This window comes from Drosophila persimilis, unplaced genomic scaffold (genome assembly GCF_003286085.1).
Source record: "Drosophila persimilis strain 14011-0111.01,24,50 unplaced genomic scaffold, DperRS2 tig00000000-arrow-pilon, whole genome shotgun sequence".
Classification (NCBI taxonomy): Eukaryota; Metazoa; Arthropoda; class Insecta; order Diptera; family Drosophilidae; genus Drosophila; species Drosophila persimilis.
Window position 1 is genome coordinate 25,908,299 of NW_020825288.1, and position 18,341 is coordinate 25,926,639.

Consider the following 18,341-nt stretch of genomic DNA (forward strand, 5'->3'; position numbering starts at 1 on the left):
CTGGCATCCAGGGCATTGCCCCTCATAGCTGGCCTGGAGGACAGCCGCATACTTCTACTCGAATTGTCCGGCATATCCATGGCTTGAGCCTACACTACTCTCCAAGTAATCAGTAAGCCGTTGATGGTTAATGGTTGAAAGGGATAATTTTCTTTTGGCTGGTTTCTAGTTTGATGTAAGCTCGATGTTGCCTTATTGCGCTTTTTTTACGAGATGGTCATAATATTTCTGAGCAAATGTCAATGTGCGTTAAAGGGGGTTTGAGCAGAGCAAAAATTTAATTTCCACATTCGCTGTATTGGATTTGGAGACAACCAGTTTGCCAGAAAGAACAGACGAACGAATCCAACAAGATAACGAAAATGTGCGTGTGAGCATGTAGCGATGGCATAAATCTCAATAACAAGAGGCACGATCGTTCCGTTGGTTCGTAATTGACACTCACAGATAACGCGAAAGGTACTACGAGCACCTTCATCCGCTTTAGAGCCAAATATTAAATATTCCGCTCATTCGAAAGTGCTGATATGTGCCATGGACAAAGATTGTCGTTATTGTCATAGGCTCAAATTCAAACATGACTCAGTTGTTAATGAAAAGTGCAACTACCGGAAATTGGGACACCACCAGACCATTTAAACGGTTCCTGAAGTCGCGATATTGCTTTAAATGGTTCCCGGGTCATCCAATTATGTATGAAATATACTGAATGAGTTGTCTCTAAATGTCAGAACAGGCATAAAGAATCTAACGAAAATATAAATACACATATCCGAAGCTTATCCAAACCATACCTGGATGACATTTTTCGAAACATCAGCTTAAAGCCTTCTATTAAAACAAGTCTTTAATGTTCTCCTAACATTTAAATAATAAATAGCCCAGTCTTCGGCAGTCAACAGCAGATTCTACGATTACACAGATTATTCAAGTGCCCGTCGATAGTTCATAATCGTATTGATCGTATCTTCTAACATTTCAATAATGAATTACCTAACCCCCTGCAGTCTTGTAAAATATGCCGACATCAACCGTAACCAGCCACACCTTCATAGGTCTGAAGGAACCTCTGCCCCTCGCAGATATGAATGAAATGCCTGAGTGACTCCCTAGGTGGCATGTTTCATGGGCCGTCCAGTTTCGAATTAGTTTATAAACTAAATACAAATATGGTGACTAAAATGCGTTACCTAATCGATTTAATACGCTCAATTTGAGCGGCGACCCAGTGTCTGCCACAGGAGCCACAGGCCAGGACCCTGCCGCTAGCCACATTGGCGACCGCATTGCCGCAGGACGAAGTGGCTACGAAAGGTGGCTGGTACTCCGCTGGTACTCCGAGCCGATGCGAGAGTCGAGCTCGGACAAAGGCCCGCCAGTCACAATGGAAAAGCAGAGTCAGAATCGAGTCTTCTTTTGACGCAACTGCCCGAAATTGGCCCGCTCGTCATTATTTATATGCCACTTTCTATGCGGACAAAGCGAGGGAAGGTGTCAGCCAGAGGTGTCGGGACAGGACAGCCCCTCTCCCAGATGCGGTTGCCCGGCGCAGATCACGGCGAAGACATGCCACAGTCCGTCCCCGTCTTCGGCTCTATTGTCTCATTGTTTTGTTCTTGCTTCATCGAGTGGCTTGGCCGTGGTTTATAGCGAAGATGAAAACGGGTAGGGACTGTGGACGTGGACGTGGTCGGGGACGGGGATGCGACGGAGCAATCCTTTGTCTGTGGCGACTCAATAAAGAACTTATTGTGGACAAATTTCGACATTTTTGAAGCGCTGTTTACGGTTTGGTTTGTCTCTTATGTGCTCGGGTGTATGGCGTTCCTCTTCTGGCACCAAAGGACATGCTTGACTTTTAACAGGAATCAATTTATTTTATGCGAAATAATCGTGTTGATGGCTGCGTTCTCGCCCCTTTTTCTCCCTCTTTCAGCCTTTTTCTCTCTCTCTCTCTCTCTCTCTCTCTGTATACATATATTTCTATCTCCAGTTTCCCCCCACTGCTGGAATTTGGGTTTGGTTTGTGGTCGCACCATCCCCGACCCCGGCCTCGGCCTCTGCCTCTGCCAAAGCCCCGGCTCAACCCCCTAACACTGAGAGCTGGCAAACCCTGAGGGCTGTGACGGGGTTTGGGCCATGGTCTCGGCCTTCCCTTGGAGCGCATAGGTGAAGAAGGGTGGAAGTAATTTTAATTTATGATGTCAATTTACAGTAGTTTTTGCGGTTTCCCCGTCAGATAGTCGGATATTGTCTCTGCAGCAGGCGCAGCAAATCTGATTGGGAATGAATTTCACTATAGGTTCGTTTCCAACTATCAACGAACGGCAATCAATCAATTCCCCAAAACACTCTTCATTACTATTAGGGTTTTTTTTCGAAAAAAATATACTTTTTGTAAGCATTTTTTGTTTTTCATTTGGATTGCAGATCCACACGAGCGCAACTGCCAAAAATCGGTGGGCGATCAATCAAAACGAACTCAATATTTTGCAATCTCAACAATTGCACGGCCCTCAGAGGACGTGGGCCATGGACATGGGCTAGCGAGTGGCATCTGCAAGGTTGATTGAGGATCGTCAGATCGCTGTACACCTACTACGAGAGAGGGGCACTTCACTCCGCATTATTTCAGTATTCAGTTCATCATTCATCTGAGGCCATTCAGAGATTTGCGATCCATTCATCACGGTCAGGCAGAGATGTGCTCGTCCACAGAATAAGAGAGACAGCCCAGTGTCAGCACTTGACAGCTGACCAGGACCCGGGATCGGGCCCTGGCCCTGGCCCGTTAGGTAAACATGAATTTACCGGTTATTATTAGCACCTTTCAATCATAATTGCACCATAGGAGTTGCCCAACTCCGGCACAGGCCCAGTTCAATTGCCAACTTCCTACCGTTTCTTTGACAAAATCTGTGCATCTACATTTACATTCAAAGGTCAGTCAGCGTCAGCCAGCACTGAGATGATCATGTGTGAAAAGGCTTTGCAGCCAGTGTCGGGCTGGGTCAATGGGCAACCGGTAGCATTGTGTGCCTTCTGGAGAACTCCCTGCCCATTGTGGCATGGTCGCATTGTCGCACTCTCGCACGTTTCAATTTGCATTTGACTTCCCGGGCTGCCGTGGGCGAGCCAAGCCACTTATGTTTCCTAACTTCCCGCCGGGAGTGCTGTAGCTCTTCGCTCCTCTGTGGTTCAATGGCTCAGTTTGCTGGGCGGATCAAGGCTCGGACCGCTCCTGGGTCCTCTTCTTCGACGGTCTTTGCTTCCTGGTTCGGAGGGAGCGTGCCGGGGCCGGCAATTGTTCCAGATTTGCACACATTTCATTTCCTTGCACTCGCTTGCACAAATCTTTCAATCCTAAGACGATTTCCTCTTGTAAATCTGTTATAAGCTGCAGAGAATGTCACACGGCCAATTGAATAATTCCACATTCAATATGCTTCCGAGTTTCTATGAATTTCTAAAGTTTCTTTAAATTCAGATTCGAAACAAAATCTCAACCATAGCAACCATAGATATGCAACCATGCAAAGAATGAATTTCGAATAAGATCTTCAATTTATAATGTTATTTACATTTTATTCACGAAATGAATACCCAGTAGTCAGTAGTGTAGTTTCGGGAGTTTCTTTGTTTAAATTGAACAAGATTTGTCGCCATAGAAAAGGTATGGCAAACAAGTAGTGTTCCAAATGGAACAGAGAACTACCAACTCCCTACGTGGAGAGATGTACGTGAGCGGGAATCTGTTGGACATGGGTTGGCCCAACTTAACTCGGTCGCTCCACTTCCAGCGCCCTCGAAAGTGTTGTAAGCCCGGCAATGGCAATCCGCCTAATCCTGGGCAGGTAAGTAAAATGCTGTTGTACTTTGCTGGCTGTTTGGTTGGTTGTCGGTAGCCAACGGATCAGCCAGCGCGACTGTGACATTGTTCGAAGGCGAATGTCCGTTAATAATAGAACGATTACCCGACGAGGTCAACAATTTCCACACAAACAGACAGGCAGATTGAGGGATAGAGAAGATCCATGCGGGGATGTACGTACTATCTGCATGACGATGGATGTGAGTGCCCGTATGGATATTCAAATTGAAAAACGCCGCAGGACACACCGGACAAAGGCTTGTCCTCGTCCTTGTTCTCGTCCAATGGCCAGTTGTCAGCGAATGAGCTGTTGAATGGACTGCTCTACAAGCGGATTATTGGATTTGAGGTTAAGTGCGTTTTCAGTGATTGCAACTAAAACGAAACGAAATTGAAATTTTCCGACGATTTTCACAACTGTTTTGACTTCGGAAATGCTGCCGCTCTTGTTTCCGTTACCGTTGTCGTTCCCCTCCCCCTCCCCCTAAGCTGAGGCGAGCCGGCGACAAAAAACGCGCCCGAAACGCACTCTGTGGGCGTGGCCAACGGAGAACGCCATTGCTCGACCCTGCAGCTGTTCTCACGCGTGCACACACACACGAACAAATACACACGGATGCAGGGCTCTCTCGCCTGCAAGCGAAAGCGAGAGGGAAGACCAGCTGCCGTGGCATGCCCCAAGCAGCGTCGGGCGACTAGCCGCGTGCGCCAAGGCAGTGGTGTTCGTGTGTGGGAGAGCCGATCGTGCTTCGAGTGCCAGTAACCGCAGCGAGGAATGGAATGGGAAGGGCGCAGGACAAAGCCACTCCGGGGCCCGGATTGGGGTTGCTTTTGCGGCGAGCCCTTTAATGGACGACGCGCCGTCGGCGTGGCCACCGCGCGCGGTTTCTCCGGCGTTGTGTCACGGGATAAATGTTAATCGATATCTGTGTGCCGGTGCCTGTGTCCGACATCCTTTTGTTGCCACGCCACTCCATTGTGCCTCCTGGCACCCGAAAAGAGCAGCGTCCGCGTCGCATCTTGGCGCGCTAGCCGCAGAAATTGGTCGAGTGCACTCGCTCGAAAAACTAATTTGATTTATGTCTTCTCATTCGAGTGCCGCCTCCCCTCGTTCTCGTCCTGAGAGTGGTTAGATTTCAACTCGGGCGAAGGACGCGCAGCTCTGATTCACACCCATATCGCCGACAGATCGTCCAGATTCTGGATGCCCCTGCAACGCCCAGCAAAGCGCCTCCTGATGCCTCCCTTCGGCTGCTGTTTTGGGGGCTCTTGCGTAGTTAATTTGAATTTAGGAGCTCGAAATGGGGACCATTGGTTAAACTTGACTAATGAAAAGAAATTTGTTTATTTAATGAACTAATTTATATATGAATTGAGGAAAAGGCTTAGAAAATATCGTGAAACATGGCTCTTCCAGAGTTCTTCAGTATGATCTTCAACATTGTTATTCCTCCTTCTAGTCAAGTTCATATTTTTCATCACCAGTTAGAGCTATTTTTGCATGACCTAGAACGCACTTTGGACTTACCGATATATTTTGTATTCCATAATTATGATAGGCATGAAAATAAGGATATTAAAAAACCGAGGATATACAACTTTATTATTTGAATATTCGTTTTGTCATCCATTGGATATTAAAATGTCCAAAATGTCCTATCTCTAACGTATCTTTCGATATCCCATTGAAACGGATACTCGTTAGAAGAAAAGATACCAAATTCTGCATTACCTAAGTGGATAATATATGGGAATACACATATTCTTGATTCCCTGCCTAAGTTGGTGTGGATGGTTCAGTGCCGAGCACAGCACAGCATAATGCCCAAGATATACCTGAGACTTTGGTGGAATGTTAGCGCTACCAATACATTGCGCTTCAGTATTGAACTAGTAATTAAAGTGCAGTTCTTTGAAAAACTTCAATATAAATGATCGAGGTATTTGATTTATACATTACATATTATTATTATGTTTAGCGCCGCTCAATACGATATATGTAGTTCAGATCTATTGTGTTTCTTGCTGACTGTGATTGTTAGTACAGTCTAAAAATATGGTCTTAGAGCTCCGCAAATCGTACATATTTAGGTACTTGAATATGTAGGTAATGTAGCATTTGATAAAAACCGAATGGAGGTAAAGTATCCCACTTTTCCACATGGACTCTCCACTTCTTGAAGAATACAGAGATGCCACGATCGCAGTTCCCAGCGCCGTAAGCCTACTGCAGGTCATTAGAAACAAAAGGGAAATCATTTGGATTAAGTACTTTCGCATTGTTCCCCTGACGCTAATGAATGCAGCGGTTGTATTGCGGGCTTGCTTGGGTTGGGTTAGGTAGCGGCTTTAATGCGTAGGTGGTTTTAATGCCTGCCATAAAGAGCGGCCTGGAGAGGACATTTCATTCACGACTTGAAACGCGGCGGGTCGATGGATTCATATTCATTCATAAACTGGGATTGCCAGGATTCGGATGGGTGTTTATGTGGGATCAGGTAGGTAGGTGCTATGGCGAAATGAGCTGAAGTGAGGGGTGGTGAGGCTGTAAAAGCTTATTTGCGTAGGTTGGCACTTAGTCTTGCAGCCGCCTTGGTTCGCTATGTGTACTGGGCCTTTCCCCCGGAGGTTCTTTAAGTAATGAGCGATGGAATTTCCACCCATTCGTCTCGGGGACCGAATCTCGCGGCCGAGGCGTCGGCGTCATAAACGGCAACCTACCTAGGACAATGCGGCACTCGTAAATGGCAGAAAGGAAGTTATAAAATAATTAAACACGGCCACCGCTACCGCTCGGCCAGTGCCAGCGATTTCATTCATAGAAAGTCTGCAACCTGATGCCCGGTTCCCGGAGCTCGGAGCCCGGAGCCGCCATCGCCATGGTTAATTAGAGCAAACAAATAGTTCAGATAAGCATGGGGCGTCACATTCATATTTCGATTAATTAGGAAATTTTACACGCATACGCTAGCTGCTGACACACATGGAGAAGGTGCGGCTCTAGACGGCGACACGACGTGCTCGGGGAAACCACATACTTCCTGGCTCGTACTCGTACTCGTATCCTAACCAAACTTTGGCTCGGAATTGAAACTTGGGAACACCTCGCACACCTCGACTGTTTGTCTTCCACCTCGTCAGAGATTAGGCTCTGAGATCGATCGCCATGCGCATGCGCATATGCCAGTTGGATCGCAAGTCTCGTTTTAGCCAAGATTAACGTGCGACGGACTCAATCCGCGATCAGATCAGATCAGGCTGAATACCCGTACATCCGGCTCTGCGGATAAGTACGCCAGGCTTTCGGTCCCCGCTTAGATAGTGGATCACTCCACGCGATGGACTAGGTGTGATCTTTATTGATCTCCATGATCAGGTATTGATCAGAGAGCGATTTGCCCTGCAAGCAGGCGATTAGACTGGAAACGGGATAGATAAAGGAGCCCCTTCAAAGTGCTATGTACATATGTATATATCTGCAAAACGGCGATTCCTTTCTTGAACCTTTCTGCGAGCAGCAAGCCGTCTAATAGAGCTCCTGCTGAAATTCATTGATATTGAAACCTCTTTGACAAATGTACTCAAGTCGAATTCGTGCGCATCGAATGTCAAACTTCCACTCATTCTTTCCGTTTTAAAGAGTACAAGGCCGATGTCTCCTAGGGTAATCCGACAAGCGTTACATAAGTACGCACATATCACAGCTATTTGATCAAAATACGATTACCACCTTAGTCAGTTGCCATACAAATTAACGTTTGGAAGAACAAACTTAAAGGCAGTAGATCAGGGCAGTCCAGATCGGGTGACTATATCAAGCAACTGGTATGAATCTTACGCCTTGACCCTGAATTTAATTCGAAGGAATTGAACTGTTAAAATGTGTGTGTCTACAATTGATTAAGGATTAGATAGCACTATGATGGTCCTTTGGGGTGGACTTTATCTTAGGTCCGTTTTAATTTCTTTTTTTTTTATATAAAAACGAGACGTTAATGATCAGCCAATGAATCTATTTATACAATAGACTTTTCTCAACTGACTTTTGTGATTTTGAATTGGCGCCATCGGTTCAAAGTTAGTTGACACGAGTGTCCACATATGAATGTCCGCTACTGTACATATATACAATATAGATATGCGCAAATTTCTTTAGTTGTACAACCCAATGGATATTTCCGAGGCAAAGTAAATGCAATCGCTAAATGATCCGATTTCTGAACACCAGGATATGTCAGCTATACACTCATATGGCATGTCAAGGCTAAAGCCAATGCATTCTACCTCAAAATGTCTTGAAAACGCATTTAGTTTTTCAAAAGTAATGCATTTATAACAATTATCATAGATTTTATATAAGCCAGGAATCCGACAGGCTACATAATCAAATATTGTGCCCTGTTCCAAATTATCCACCTTCAAAGACAAGAAAAATGTGCTATATTTATTTACACTTTAAGTTTCGTGTACAGTCCCTTCTTGTATATCAGCAACATCTCCATCGGTTATCTATCCATTGTGCGGTTTATCCATTCCAATTAATCTAGTCACAGAATCCCGCCAGGGAAAACGCCCTCCGCCGGCAGTAAAGCTGCCCCTGTCGACCCCCCAGCCCGGTCATCCCCAAATGATAAAGTTTAGGCAAACTGTACTGCTCTACATGCTCAAACCTCTTCTGCAGCCCTCGGTCTCAAGCCCCCAGGAAAATGCGCCGACTGGGCTCTTATGTACAGCTGTGCGCGTATCTGTGAATCCTTGGCCCTTGGCCCACACTTTGCATATTTGGGCGGAACAGCAACCCCTAGGAGCAAAGCACTTAATTCAATAATAAATTGCCACCACAAGAGGCGGCGAATCACTCGCCGGAGTAGAGTCAGGAAGCCCGCAGATAACCAAGTCACGAATTTAGCACAGTAACCGAAGGGGGGAGAAACGGAAAACAGAACACATACCAACTCAACTCAACTCAAGTCGAAGCCAAGCCCAGTCGTGCCTCACGGGGTTCGATGGGGAGGGGCTGTGGGTTTGCGGTGGGTAAGCGTAAAATTCATAATCGTGAATGCTTCACTTAAAGTTGCGCCCAAATCCGAAAGCCACCCCGCAGGGATTCGCGGAGCAAAAATAGATATACGAGTGTGTTCCACAATGGGAATGGGAAGGGCAGGGGCACGCATTAAAAACGAAAGTCAAGGAAGCTGCCATTCCACGAGACGGCTTGAAAACTACGCAGGACTCTGCTCACTACGGTACATACATACGTTGTACATTATGTACTACGAGTATCCTGCATGACTGTGTGTGCGTGTACCGGCGCGCCGCGGAGCCCTGTGTCCCTGCGAGTGTGCGTGAGCGGCCATATTGTTGTGTTGGACGAAAACAACCCTGAAGCGTGCCTCTCGCTCACACAGAGGCAGACAGACAACAAATCGATGAATGAAGCGACTCTGTGTGCGTGTGTGCGTGTGTAGGTAGACCGCTAAGTAGGCCCGTGGGCAGAGCAGAGTCCTGGCTTGCTCAATGAACGGGAAATCTCTTTAAATGGTGCGCCGCTCAGCCAGGAGAGCTCAGTTCGAGTTGAGATCTTGCAGCGCACACACAGCTCCAGCTCCGGCCCCGTCCATTCCCAGAAAAAGTGTTCCCAACAAAAAAGTGCTCCCGTGAACCAGAGAGAGAGAGATTCCTACTCCACCACAATCGCATCGCATTGAAATGTCGACTATTAACCTGCATCCCCCGCAAACGTACTCGCGCCTGTTCCGTCCCTGGGATACGCAGAGGCAGGCGCCCGCTCCACCGGCCAGGACGGTAAAGAACGAGCCCGAAACGGTGAACATCAAAACGGAGCTGCCCAGCAGCAGTTTCGGCCACGACAGCGACCGCGACTCCTCTTCCTCGTCAAACAGCAGCAGCAGCAGCAGTAGCAGCAAGTCCAGCTACGATGATGGATACACCCGCACCTCCACCCCCCTGCTGGATGTGACGCCACAGCCCGTCTTCCCACATCCCTCGTGCTCCTCCTCAGCCTCCCCGACAGTGACGCCATCCCAGCAGATGTCGCCGCAGCAGTCCCCCTTCATGCCCGCCGCCAGCGATCTGTACTACGCGGCTGCCGCAGCTGCAGCCGCTGCCGCTGCCAGCACTCCCGCCGGTGCCGCTGCTGCCGGCTTCGGCATGGATCCGTTCACGCTTGGTCTGATGGAGCAGGAGTACGCCCGCGTGATGGCCGAGGACGCCCAACTAAAGGCCCTGAACGCCCGCAAGCAGCGCCCAAAGAAGTTCAAGTGCCCGCACTGCGACGTGGCCTTCTCCAACAACGGCCAGCTCAAGGGACACATTCGCATCCATACCGGTAAGTCGAGCAGAAGTCCCCAGCATGTGGCACCCCGTACTCACACATCCTATTTCCGCTCCCTCCCTCCTCCAGGCGAACGCCCCTTCAAGTGCGACGTAGACACCTGCGGAAAGACCTTCACTCGCAACGAGGAGTTGACGCGCCACAAACGTATCCACACTGGACTGCGTCCGTATCCGTGTAGCGCATGCGGAAAGAAGTTCGGTCGCCGGGACCACCTGAAGAAGCACATGAAGACGCATATGCCGCAGGAGCGCCAGCTAGGTCCGGCCATCTTTGTGCCAATGTATCCATATCTCTATGGCTACTGAATGGACGGATGGAGATCCGATCCGAACCTCGCTCCAGCGATCTGTGAAGCGCTTGCACGCTTTAAAAACGCTACAAGGCCCATACGCATACGCACATAGCCACCGATACCGATGCCAACGACAACGACAGCGACAAAAACAACGATAAACATATACATAGATAACCAATAACTCAATGCCGGCCAATACTCAATTTCCCATCTTGGATAGATCTACCTCAGCCGTACCTGGCGCAATCTAGCGCACTCACTAACCGCTAACAGACTCAGAGCCTCGGAGCCGAAACCCTCCGAGAGAGAGAGACAGAGAGAGAGAGAGAGAACCCGATGCCCTCGACGATATATGCAAATATTGAGATATTTATTTTTTAACTCATATTTACACAACCAGCTACGTGACGAGTTTGGAGCGTAGCGTACGGAAAGAAAACCCAGCATTTGTGTAAATACCTCCTTAAGTGATCCTTCCTCATATGCTAAGCGATTAAGAGATTAAAGAGATAGATAGATAGATAGATAGATATACCTGTATACACACAATCTTTATTAGAGCTAAGCATATTTTTCACATTTTTATATGCTGAATACGGTTACTAGCAATATACGATTTATACCTATCTAGATATAGAGTCATAGTTAAATATTCAGAGTTGCATTATACGATTTATGTTTACACCATGAAATACAAATTTTGAAAATCACAATTTCCATCTTCCTTCTCCTCACGCAATCTTCAATTCTACTGAGAGCTACAGACGATGAGAACTTTCACCCAAAATTTCGCAGCTGAGAACGAATGGCATCCTTTCCGCCATTTTGTGTGCATATTAATGACTGTTTCAGTCACTTCCCGCTAACCAGATCATTTAAAAATCGCCCAAGTCATCCCGGCAACATCAAAGCGAAACCTGCTAATGCATTCATCCTCGCCACCAAAGGGTTTAAATGCACAAGTCATTTGGGCATTTGGCAAAACCGGCAAAAATCCCATTCATTAAAGTGCGGAATAATCCATTATGTCGGGCGGGGCCAGAACTGCTAAATATCCAGTCGCCTCCCACTCCCCGGTTAAATACAATCCGTTCATTGTACAAAGAATGCGAATCAAAATGTCCTGATTTCGGATGGCAGAGCAATCATCTCACACAGTTTCCCACAGTCCCCCGCAGATCACATTCAGATCCCAGAGCAATTGTCCAACCGACTTGCCATTACTCACCTGACAGCTTGCGTCATTCATAAGGACAATGGAGTGGGCCACCTGAGCTATGAAACTGTGTGCAGCACACCAGACACTCAGTCTGCAACAAGTCAAAAGGACACTTACTCGTATTTGTGGAATTTGTTATGCGAACAGGCGATCGATCCATCGATCCCTGGTCACTAGCAATGTGACTTCCACGAGCGGACAAAAGACGAATTTCTGAAATTGGAACCGTAGCAGACCGGTGGGCAACAGCAACGAGTCTTAACCTTTTCCAGGACAATGGCAAATATGGTTGCTTGATAGGGGCGTGCAGTTCTCACAATTACCTGTGCCGTACCTGCCTGTCCTCCCAGATCCTGAGAAGATTTTCGTTGCTGGCAGACAGTGCGTCGTCGTCTTTATCGCACAAGTGGAACAATGATATCTACAATAATGTGTCCCTCCGATTCGAATAATTCGACTTCGGACCTTTGCAGCAGACACGACGTCTGCCCCTTGGGCACTTGGAAGAATACTCAAGATCCACGAATGTGCATTTGAAACAAGTTCAAACACACATTTCTCAACAGAAAATCTATCTATCGCTCAGTACATTCAGTAATTTTTTAGGCATTGTTGCGTAATTGCCGGCAATTAATTAAGGAATAGTATCGGGTGTGGGAATCATGCATGATATCCCAAATGATATATGTCGATCACATGTGACAAGTGTTGACTAATGCGACGACAGTTGAAAAATATGCCCCGAAAAGCAACAATCTGTAAAATAAACAAAGATTCTTAGTCATTTCGACGTGCCCTGATGAAAACCACTTTCCTTTCTGATCAAACATTTGCGCATCGGATGATTTTTGACAACTCGTTCTTAAAAGAGAAAATATTTGTGGCTATACGTAAAATCTTAAAAATTGTATTCTATCTAGAAATTACCTACGGTATAAAGTTTAGCGCCGAAGGGTTTAGTACGTAGACACCTCCACACCGACCTTGTTGGCTACTTGGCCTCCTTCTGTGGTATGTAGTTACTTTAAAAGAATAACCATCGTTCATGATCTTGGTATTGTAAGCTAAAGTTTTTCGAACATATTCGAACATATCATGGCAAATAAAGCAATAGGCGTGCTTGTGTTTATGCCGACCATTATGTAGCGAATACTATATTTCTTGTTCCTCCGATTTTAGAATACGGCTCTTGTGTATGGTGCTTTGAACGGCCTATATAACCATTCTGCAATAAAAGATTTCCCTGTGCTGCAGCGGTTAAATACGTTTCACAAGATTAATTCTAGGTTGTAGGCCTGGTAGAGTAGTTCTTGTAACCACCATTTAAATTTCCAATAGTCGCAATATTTTTTAAAATTAAGAAACTATCTATCGACATCTATGAACAATAGTGGTTTGAAAAGATAAATGCATGCAATTTTTTGTCTGATAAAGTTTTCTGTAATATTTTATTTTTTAAATCGAATTAGTTACAAAATAAGCTACTAATCATTGATACTCGTATTGTCCAAAGCATACCAATATACACGTATGTATATTTCATCACACTATCTCTGATGTTGATGCTTGTAACTGTTGTACAAGTTGATTGTTTTATTTTGTTCAATTTCTTATATATCGACTTGTTTCATTTTTTTAAACAATTGTTTTGATAAGGACGATACCACTTTTTCCAGACATAATTGATTTCTAACAAATTAACCGGAATACGGGTATATGATTTCAATTTAGATTATACCTACATACATACCTATGAAAAAGTTTGGAAAATATTTGGAAAGTATGTGAATTAATATACAATATCAATATATCAATATCCAGGTGGACTACCGAGCTTGGCAGAGTTTACCAAAATTGTAAAGTTTAAATTAACTCTTAAAGACACTATATATTTTATCTGAATATTTGAATATCTATCCGCGAGATCGTTTTTGCGATAATCGCGGAGGATCCTTTGTCGATCCTTTCCGAACCGGAGACATCACAATGTAGCAAGGACCAAAGGAACAGTCAAGCAAGCACCCTAGGGTTGGGGTCGGCTAACAACTATGTCGAAAGTATTTTGGGATTCACTGAAGATAAAATTGAAAACTGTAAAACGATGAACAAAGAATATTTTATTCAGTAATTTTGGACAGATTCGATATTTACTTGGAACAGACACCGTATTTGGCAAAGAAAAAAGAGCTGTTTCATAAAGAAAATGCATGCATACATATATAGGGTTACGAGTTACTGCCTTGTTTAGCCTTTTTCCAACCGGAATAAAAGGGATCATCAATGAAAAAAATCATACATTTTTAAAGTATTCGAAAATATCCGTTGGATACAAATAAAAGGTACCATTCAAGTTTTTGTAAGACACATTTCTTTTGGAAGGATTTCGCACGAACCAATAGTTCAACCATTGATATATATGTATATAATATATAATATAATATATATTTCGCCTGTCGTAGACCCCAAACCTCGTCAAACTCTGAGCATGTTTCTAGCTACAGCCTCGAAGACTTCTTAGAAGCTATAATTGAAACCTATGAGAGTACAAATCAGAACAGATTGTACTGTAAAAGTGCGTAGCATCACATTGTTCCGCCAACAATATGAGACAGAAGAAAGAAGTTACTTCCTAACGTGAAAGTAGTTCGGCAATCAATAACCCACCGACGTCCCGGCACAATTGCCATGTAGGAGGCACTGGCCTATCTGCCATTCATGACCACAAAAAGGCCAAACAAGAGTCGTCGGGTGGTCCGTCCTCAGAAAATTTCGCAACGAGGTAATTGCCAGCGACTACCAAAAAGTGGTCCTCTCTCTTGGACGCCTCTGGGGGGCCACCCAGAGTGCCCAGAGTGAGAAATTGAAATGTCTTTTGTGCCACTAATAGAGAAATATACGGGCCATAATTTCGCAATGCAACAATAGCTGGGCCCAAGGCAATTGAATGAAGAGCAGTGCGAAAACGCAATGAAAAAACCGAAAGCAATGAAATGAGCATCGAGTGAACCAAATAAAAAATGGAGTCGACCGTCTTGGTGGGTAAATACTCGTGGTGTTGCTGAACGGGTCTGGCTGCTACCTTTCCCAGCGCCAGTTCTGGGCCAGGAGTCGGTGGCACTGTGCGGTGACTGTTTTCAACCCCTCGCCAGCAGCAACCCAACCCTCATCCCTTATTCACGCACACAGATAGAAGGGCAAAGGGAGAGTGAGAGGAGCGAGAGAGAGAGAGAGAGTGATAACACACCCAGTGGTTGGCAGGGGGTAGTAGCCGGGGCTGACGTTTTATACAAAGTGTCAGAAGATCCATTTAATTGTGAAATTTATTGGCCAGCAGCAGCGACAGAGGCTGCAACAGAAACAACAGCCAGAACAGGAGACAGTTTGTCTGGCCCTCTTGTTGGCTTTCTTTCGGGCTATTCGTATAGTATGTTCTGCGGTTTCTGGAAATGCTATTATACATATCCATGTGTATGTAGGGAACAGGAATAGAGCCCACGACGATAAGGTCAGACCTGGCTATAAAAAAGTAAAGACAAATTCGTGTAAACAAACGGATTTACTTCGAAGATACTCGTACAGGCGTAAGGTGCCACAGTTGTTCGAGGCACGCCACGTACAAGCGTGGTGTGTGGTGTGGTGTGGCTAGCATGTTGGTATTTCTATTCATAAATCCCCTCGCTCGATTATGAAACTTTCCAGTTAATTATATTTGTACAGGCTGGGTTGAGGACTCTTGGTGTTGCACAAGATTTCCAGTTTAGTTTATCATCCGATCCGGGCGGCTTTGTCGGTATTACTCGTATTTTCCAAGGGTCGCCCGCAAATCCTAGGCGGAAAAGTGGGTATGGCCCGACACACGCTAAACGATGCCTTTATCTGCATAAACACTCTTAATAAGTCGATTGTCCGCTTCCTAATCTTGCTCCGGACTCGGGACCTAATGAGCATCTCCTTCCATTATCTTTTCATGCAAATGCATGCAATTTCAGGTCTAATCCTAACGCCGCGACTTGCATAATGTCTTCCTGTGTACACACAGGACTCAGGGAGAGTACGTCACATGGTTTGTCCAAGTCCTCACACATGGCATCGGTCGGCCTAAGCTGTTTGTCCATATAAACCACAGACACAGGACGCGGATCCGGGCCCAGGCACAGGCACATACGGTTTGCGATGGAAGGACAAGAAAATGGATACTCTATCTAGTCAAGAATCTCAGCTTTCTAGCCCGATCTCCTGTGGGCAGTATTCACATTCGCATACCCAGCCCGAACCTCAATCATCATTATTATGCAATTGCATTTACAATCAAACCGAAAACCAACCAAAACAAACTCAGGGCAGCGCCCAGCTGGAAGACAAGCCCAAAAGGCAAACAGTAGGTGGTGCCGGAAGTGCCGTACAATGCCAAAACGGACGGGCGACTTTTTGTGCAGTTTTCCCATCAACATGAACCCAACAAACTAATCAAAACTAATGATGACATAATTGGCTCGATCGTGTCGTAGAGAGAGAGCAGTCACAGCAACAGCAGCAACAGCCCCAGCAGAAGGTGCAGAGTCCTGTGCGGGTCATAGAATGGAATAGGAAGTGCCTGCCGCAGATCAACACAAAGCCACACAAATCGACCTTTGTCCCGGCAAGGAAACAGCCATCAGTCAGAGGCGTTCACAAAGACGAATACATATACGTTAAATAAAAAAGATAATTGATTTCTTTGCCAAATTCCATGCGATGACACCAAGATTTTGCTGCTCGCCGTGTGGTCTTGGTCTAGATCCTTTGATGCAATTAGCTGGAACCTACATATAATGGAGGGAAATATTGTGACATTTGGGAAAGGCGAAATTCTTAAGTAATTCATCAAAACGTAGCCACATGGACTGCTTTTCTTCATATAATTGACTCTTTCTTCAGGGACTACCTTGCGGATGTTGCCCGCAACGTAGCGTGTGCTACTGCCAAGCAAGGCACATTTCCCCTGGGGGGTCGTTTTAAAAAGTAAGCAGTCAGCATTCTGATCTGATATATCAATTAGGAAAGAGCGAGCGTTGGTTTTGTATTTCTTAACAATGACTGTTGCTGTATTTGTATACACATCAAAAATGCTTGGCTGCAAAAGAGCAGCATAATGTACATAAGTTTTTACATATGTATATACGTACAAGGTATCGAAAATAGAGTAAGCAAAGGTCATTCGAGTATATAAAATGTATAAGCATAAAGAGATATTCAAATGCTTTGTTCCGTCAAGTTTGTTCATTCAATTGACTTCAGCCGGACGCTGAGGTATTTCAGCTTTCACGCGTGTTGGTATGTATAAATATTCGGTAAATATAGGTATATATATAAATATGTGCGTATGCGGTATATGTTGGTGTAAGTATGTGTATGGGCCTTCTTCTTGGCAAGCAAAGGCGGTAAGGCACAAGCATTTGAGCCACTGAGATTACTTGGTGGTCGCTACTCTTCCCCATATTCGAGTAGATTATTTGAGGTCCATTTAGGATTGCTTCCTGCTGCCTTTCCTAGTACAGCATTATGGCGGCCTGATGCTTGTCCTTGCTTTCCGGCTCCAAGCGAAGACGGCGATCGCGGCTCTCCCGACGTCTGGCATAAAGGAGAATCGTTATGTTGAGCAGCACCACAATGGTGGAAATCACGACCAAGTAGAAGCTATAGCCCAGAGAAGCCAGCCCAGTACTATACCAGTGTTGCTGCTGGTGCTCGGTGAGAAGCACGTTGTGTATGAGATATTGGTAGAACTGCACTAGCCATGCAACAAAGGCCACAACCTGCGCTCCTGCGGCTGATATATTGGCAGTTAAAAGCAGAACCATGGTGCCGCCTCTTTTGGCTGCCGAGGCAGACTTTAGGACGGCAGCAATGGCAGCCACGGCACAGGCTAAGAGGCCAAATCCAGTGCCCAAAGTCGTAAGAAGCCAAAGCCAAAAGCTTGTGTCGCCGTTCTCAGTTCGAATAAAGGTGTAAACTGGAATGAAAATGAAACATACCATTATTTATGGATTTTCTGAAATATTTACGAAGGCATACCATCAACTGGATAGGTCCGTACTCCAAATCCGAGATCTAGGTGCTGGTTCCCATAGAAAAGGCCAAAATTGACATCGCCCTTAGCTTTTGATGAAGTGTGTCTTCGCGGGTTGGCTCGTACCCAGTGGTTTGTGGTCATGCTAACAAGTAGCAGCCCAATGGCCAGGCAACTACCAAAAAATGTGGAAAAGACTAACGCACGTGTGCGCATGCTCATCTTGATAAAACTTGTGATTACCGGGGGCAAGAGCAAGGTTTTCACCATTTAGAAATCTTCAACACGAAAGACTTGAACTGCAACAAAGAAAGTTCGGTATTCAATACGCCACAAAAACAAAGGCCCGCAGCCTTCTACTTACCCTTCCGGCTTACGGACCGAACATAAGAGTAGTCAGACTCTTTGTTGAATTTTTCTTGATTTATTTTAAGATATTAATATCTTTGTTATTTATCTTACTTATAAAAATACGGTAACATCTTTTCTGTGCACTCTTTCCAGTGCTGGTCAAATTCAGAGTCAATACAAGCTAGATTCGAAAATAAA

The 18,341-nt window shown here is 45.5% G+C and overlaps 2 protein-coding genes across 2 annotated transcripts; one reads left to right on the top strand and one right to left on the bottom strand.

Annotated features, from left to right (window-relative positions):
* Positions 1 to 9,580: 9,580 nt before the first annotated feature.
* LOC6594582 (Krueppel-like factor 16) lies at positions 9,581 to 10,534 on the top strand. The gene is made up of 2 exons (XM_002019251.1): positions 9,581 to 10,220; positions 10,296 to 10,534. The coding sequence occupies exons 1-2, from the start codon at positions 9,581 to 9,583 to the stop codon at positions 10,532 to 10,534; spliced, it is 879 nt and encodes a 292-aa protein (XP_002019287.1).
* A 6,294-nt stretch (positions 10,535 to 16,828) lies between these two features.
* Positions 16,829 to 18,218, bottom strand: LOC6594583. The gene is made up of 3 exons (XM_002019252.2): positions 18,157 to 18,218; positions 17,798 to 18,091; positions 16,829 to 17,735 (listed from the first exon to the last, which is right to left on the bottom strand). The coding sequence occupies exons 2-3, from the start codon at positions 18,060 to 18,062 to the stop codon at positions 17,272 to 17,274; spliced, it is 729 nt and encodes a 242-aa protein (XP_002019288.2). The 5' UTR covers positions 18,063 to 18,091; positions 18,157 to 18,218; the 3' UTR covers positions 16,829 to 17,271.
* Positions 18,219 to 18,341: the final 123 nt, after the last annotated feature.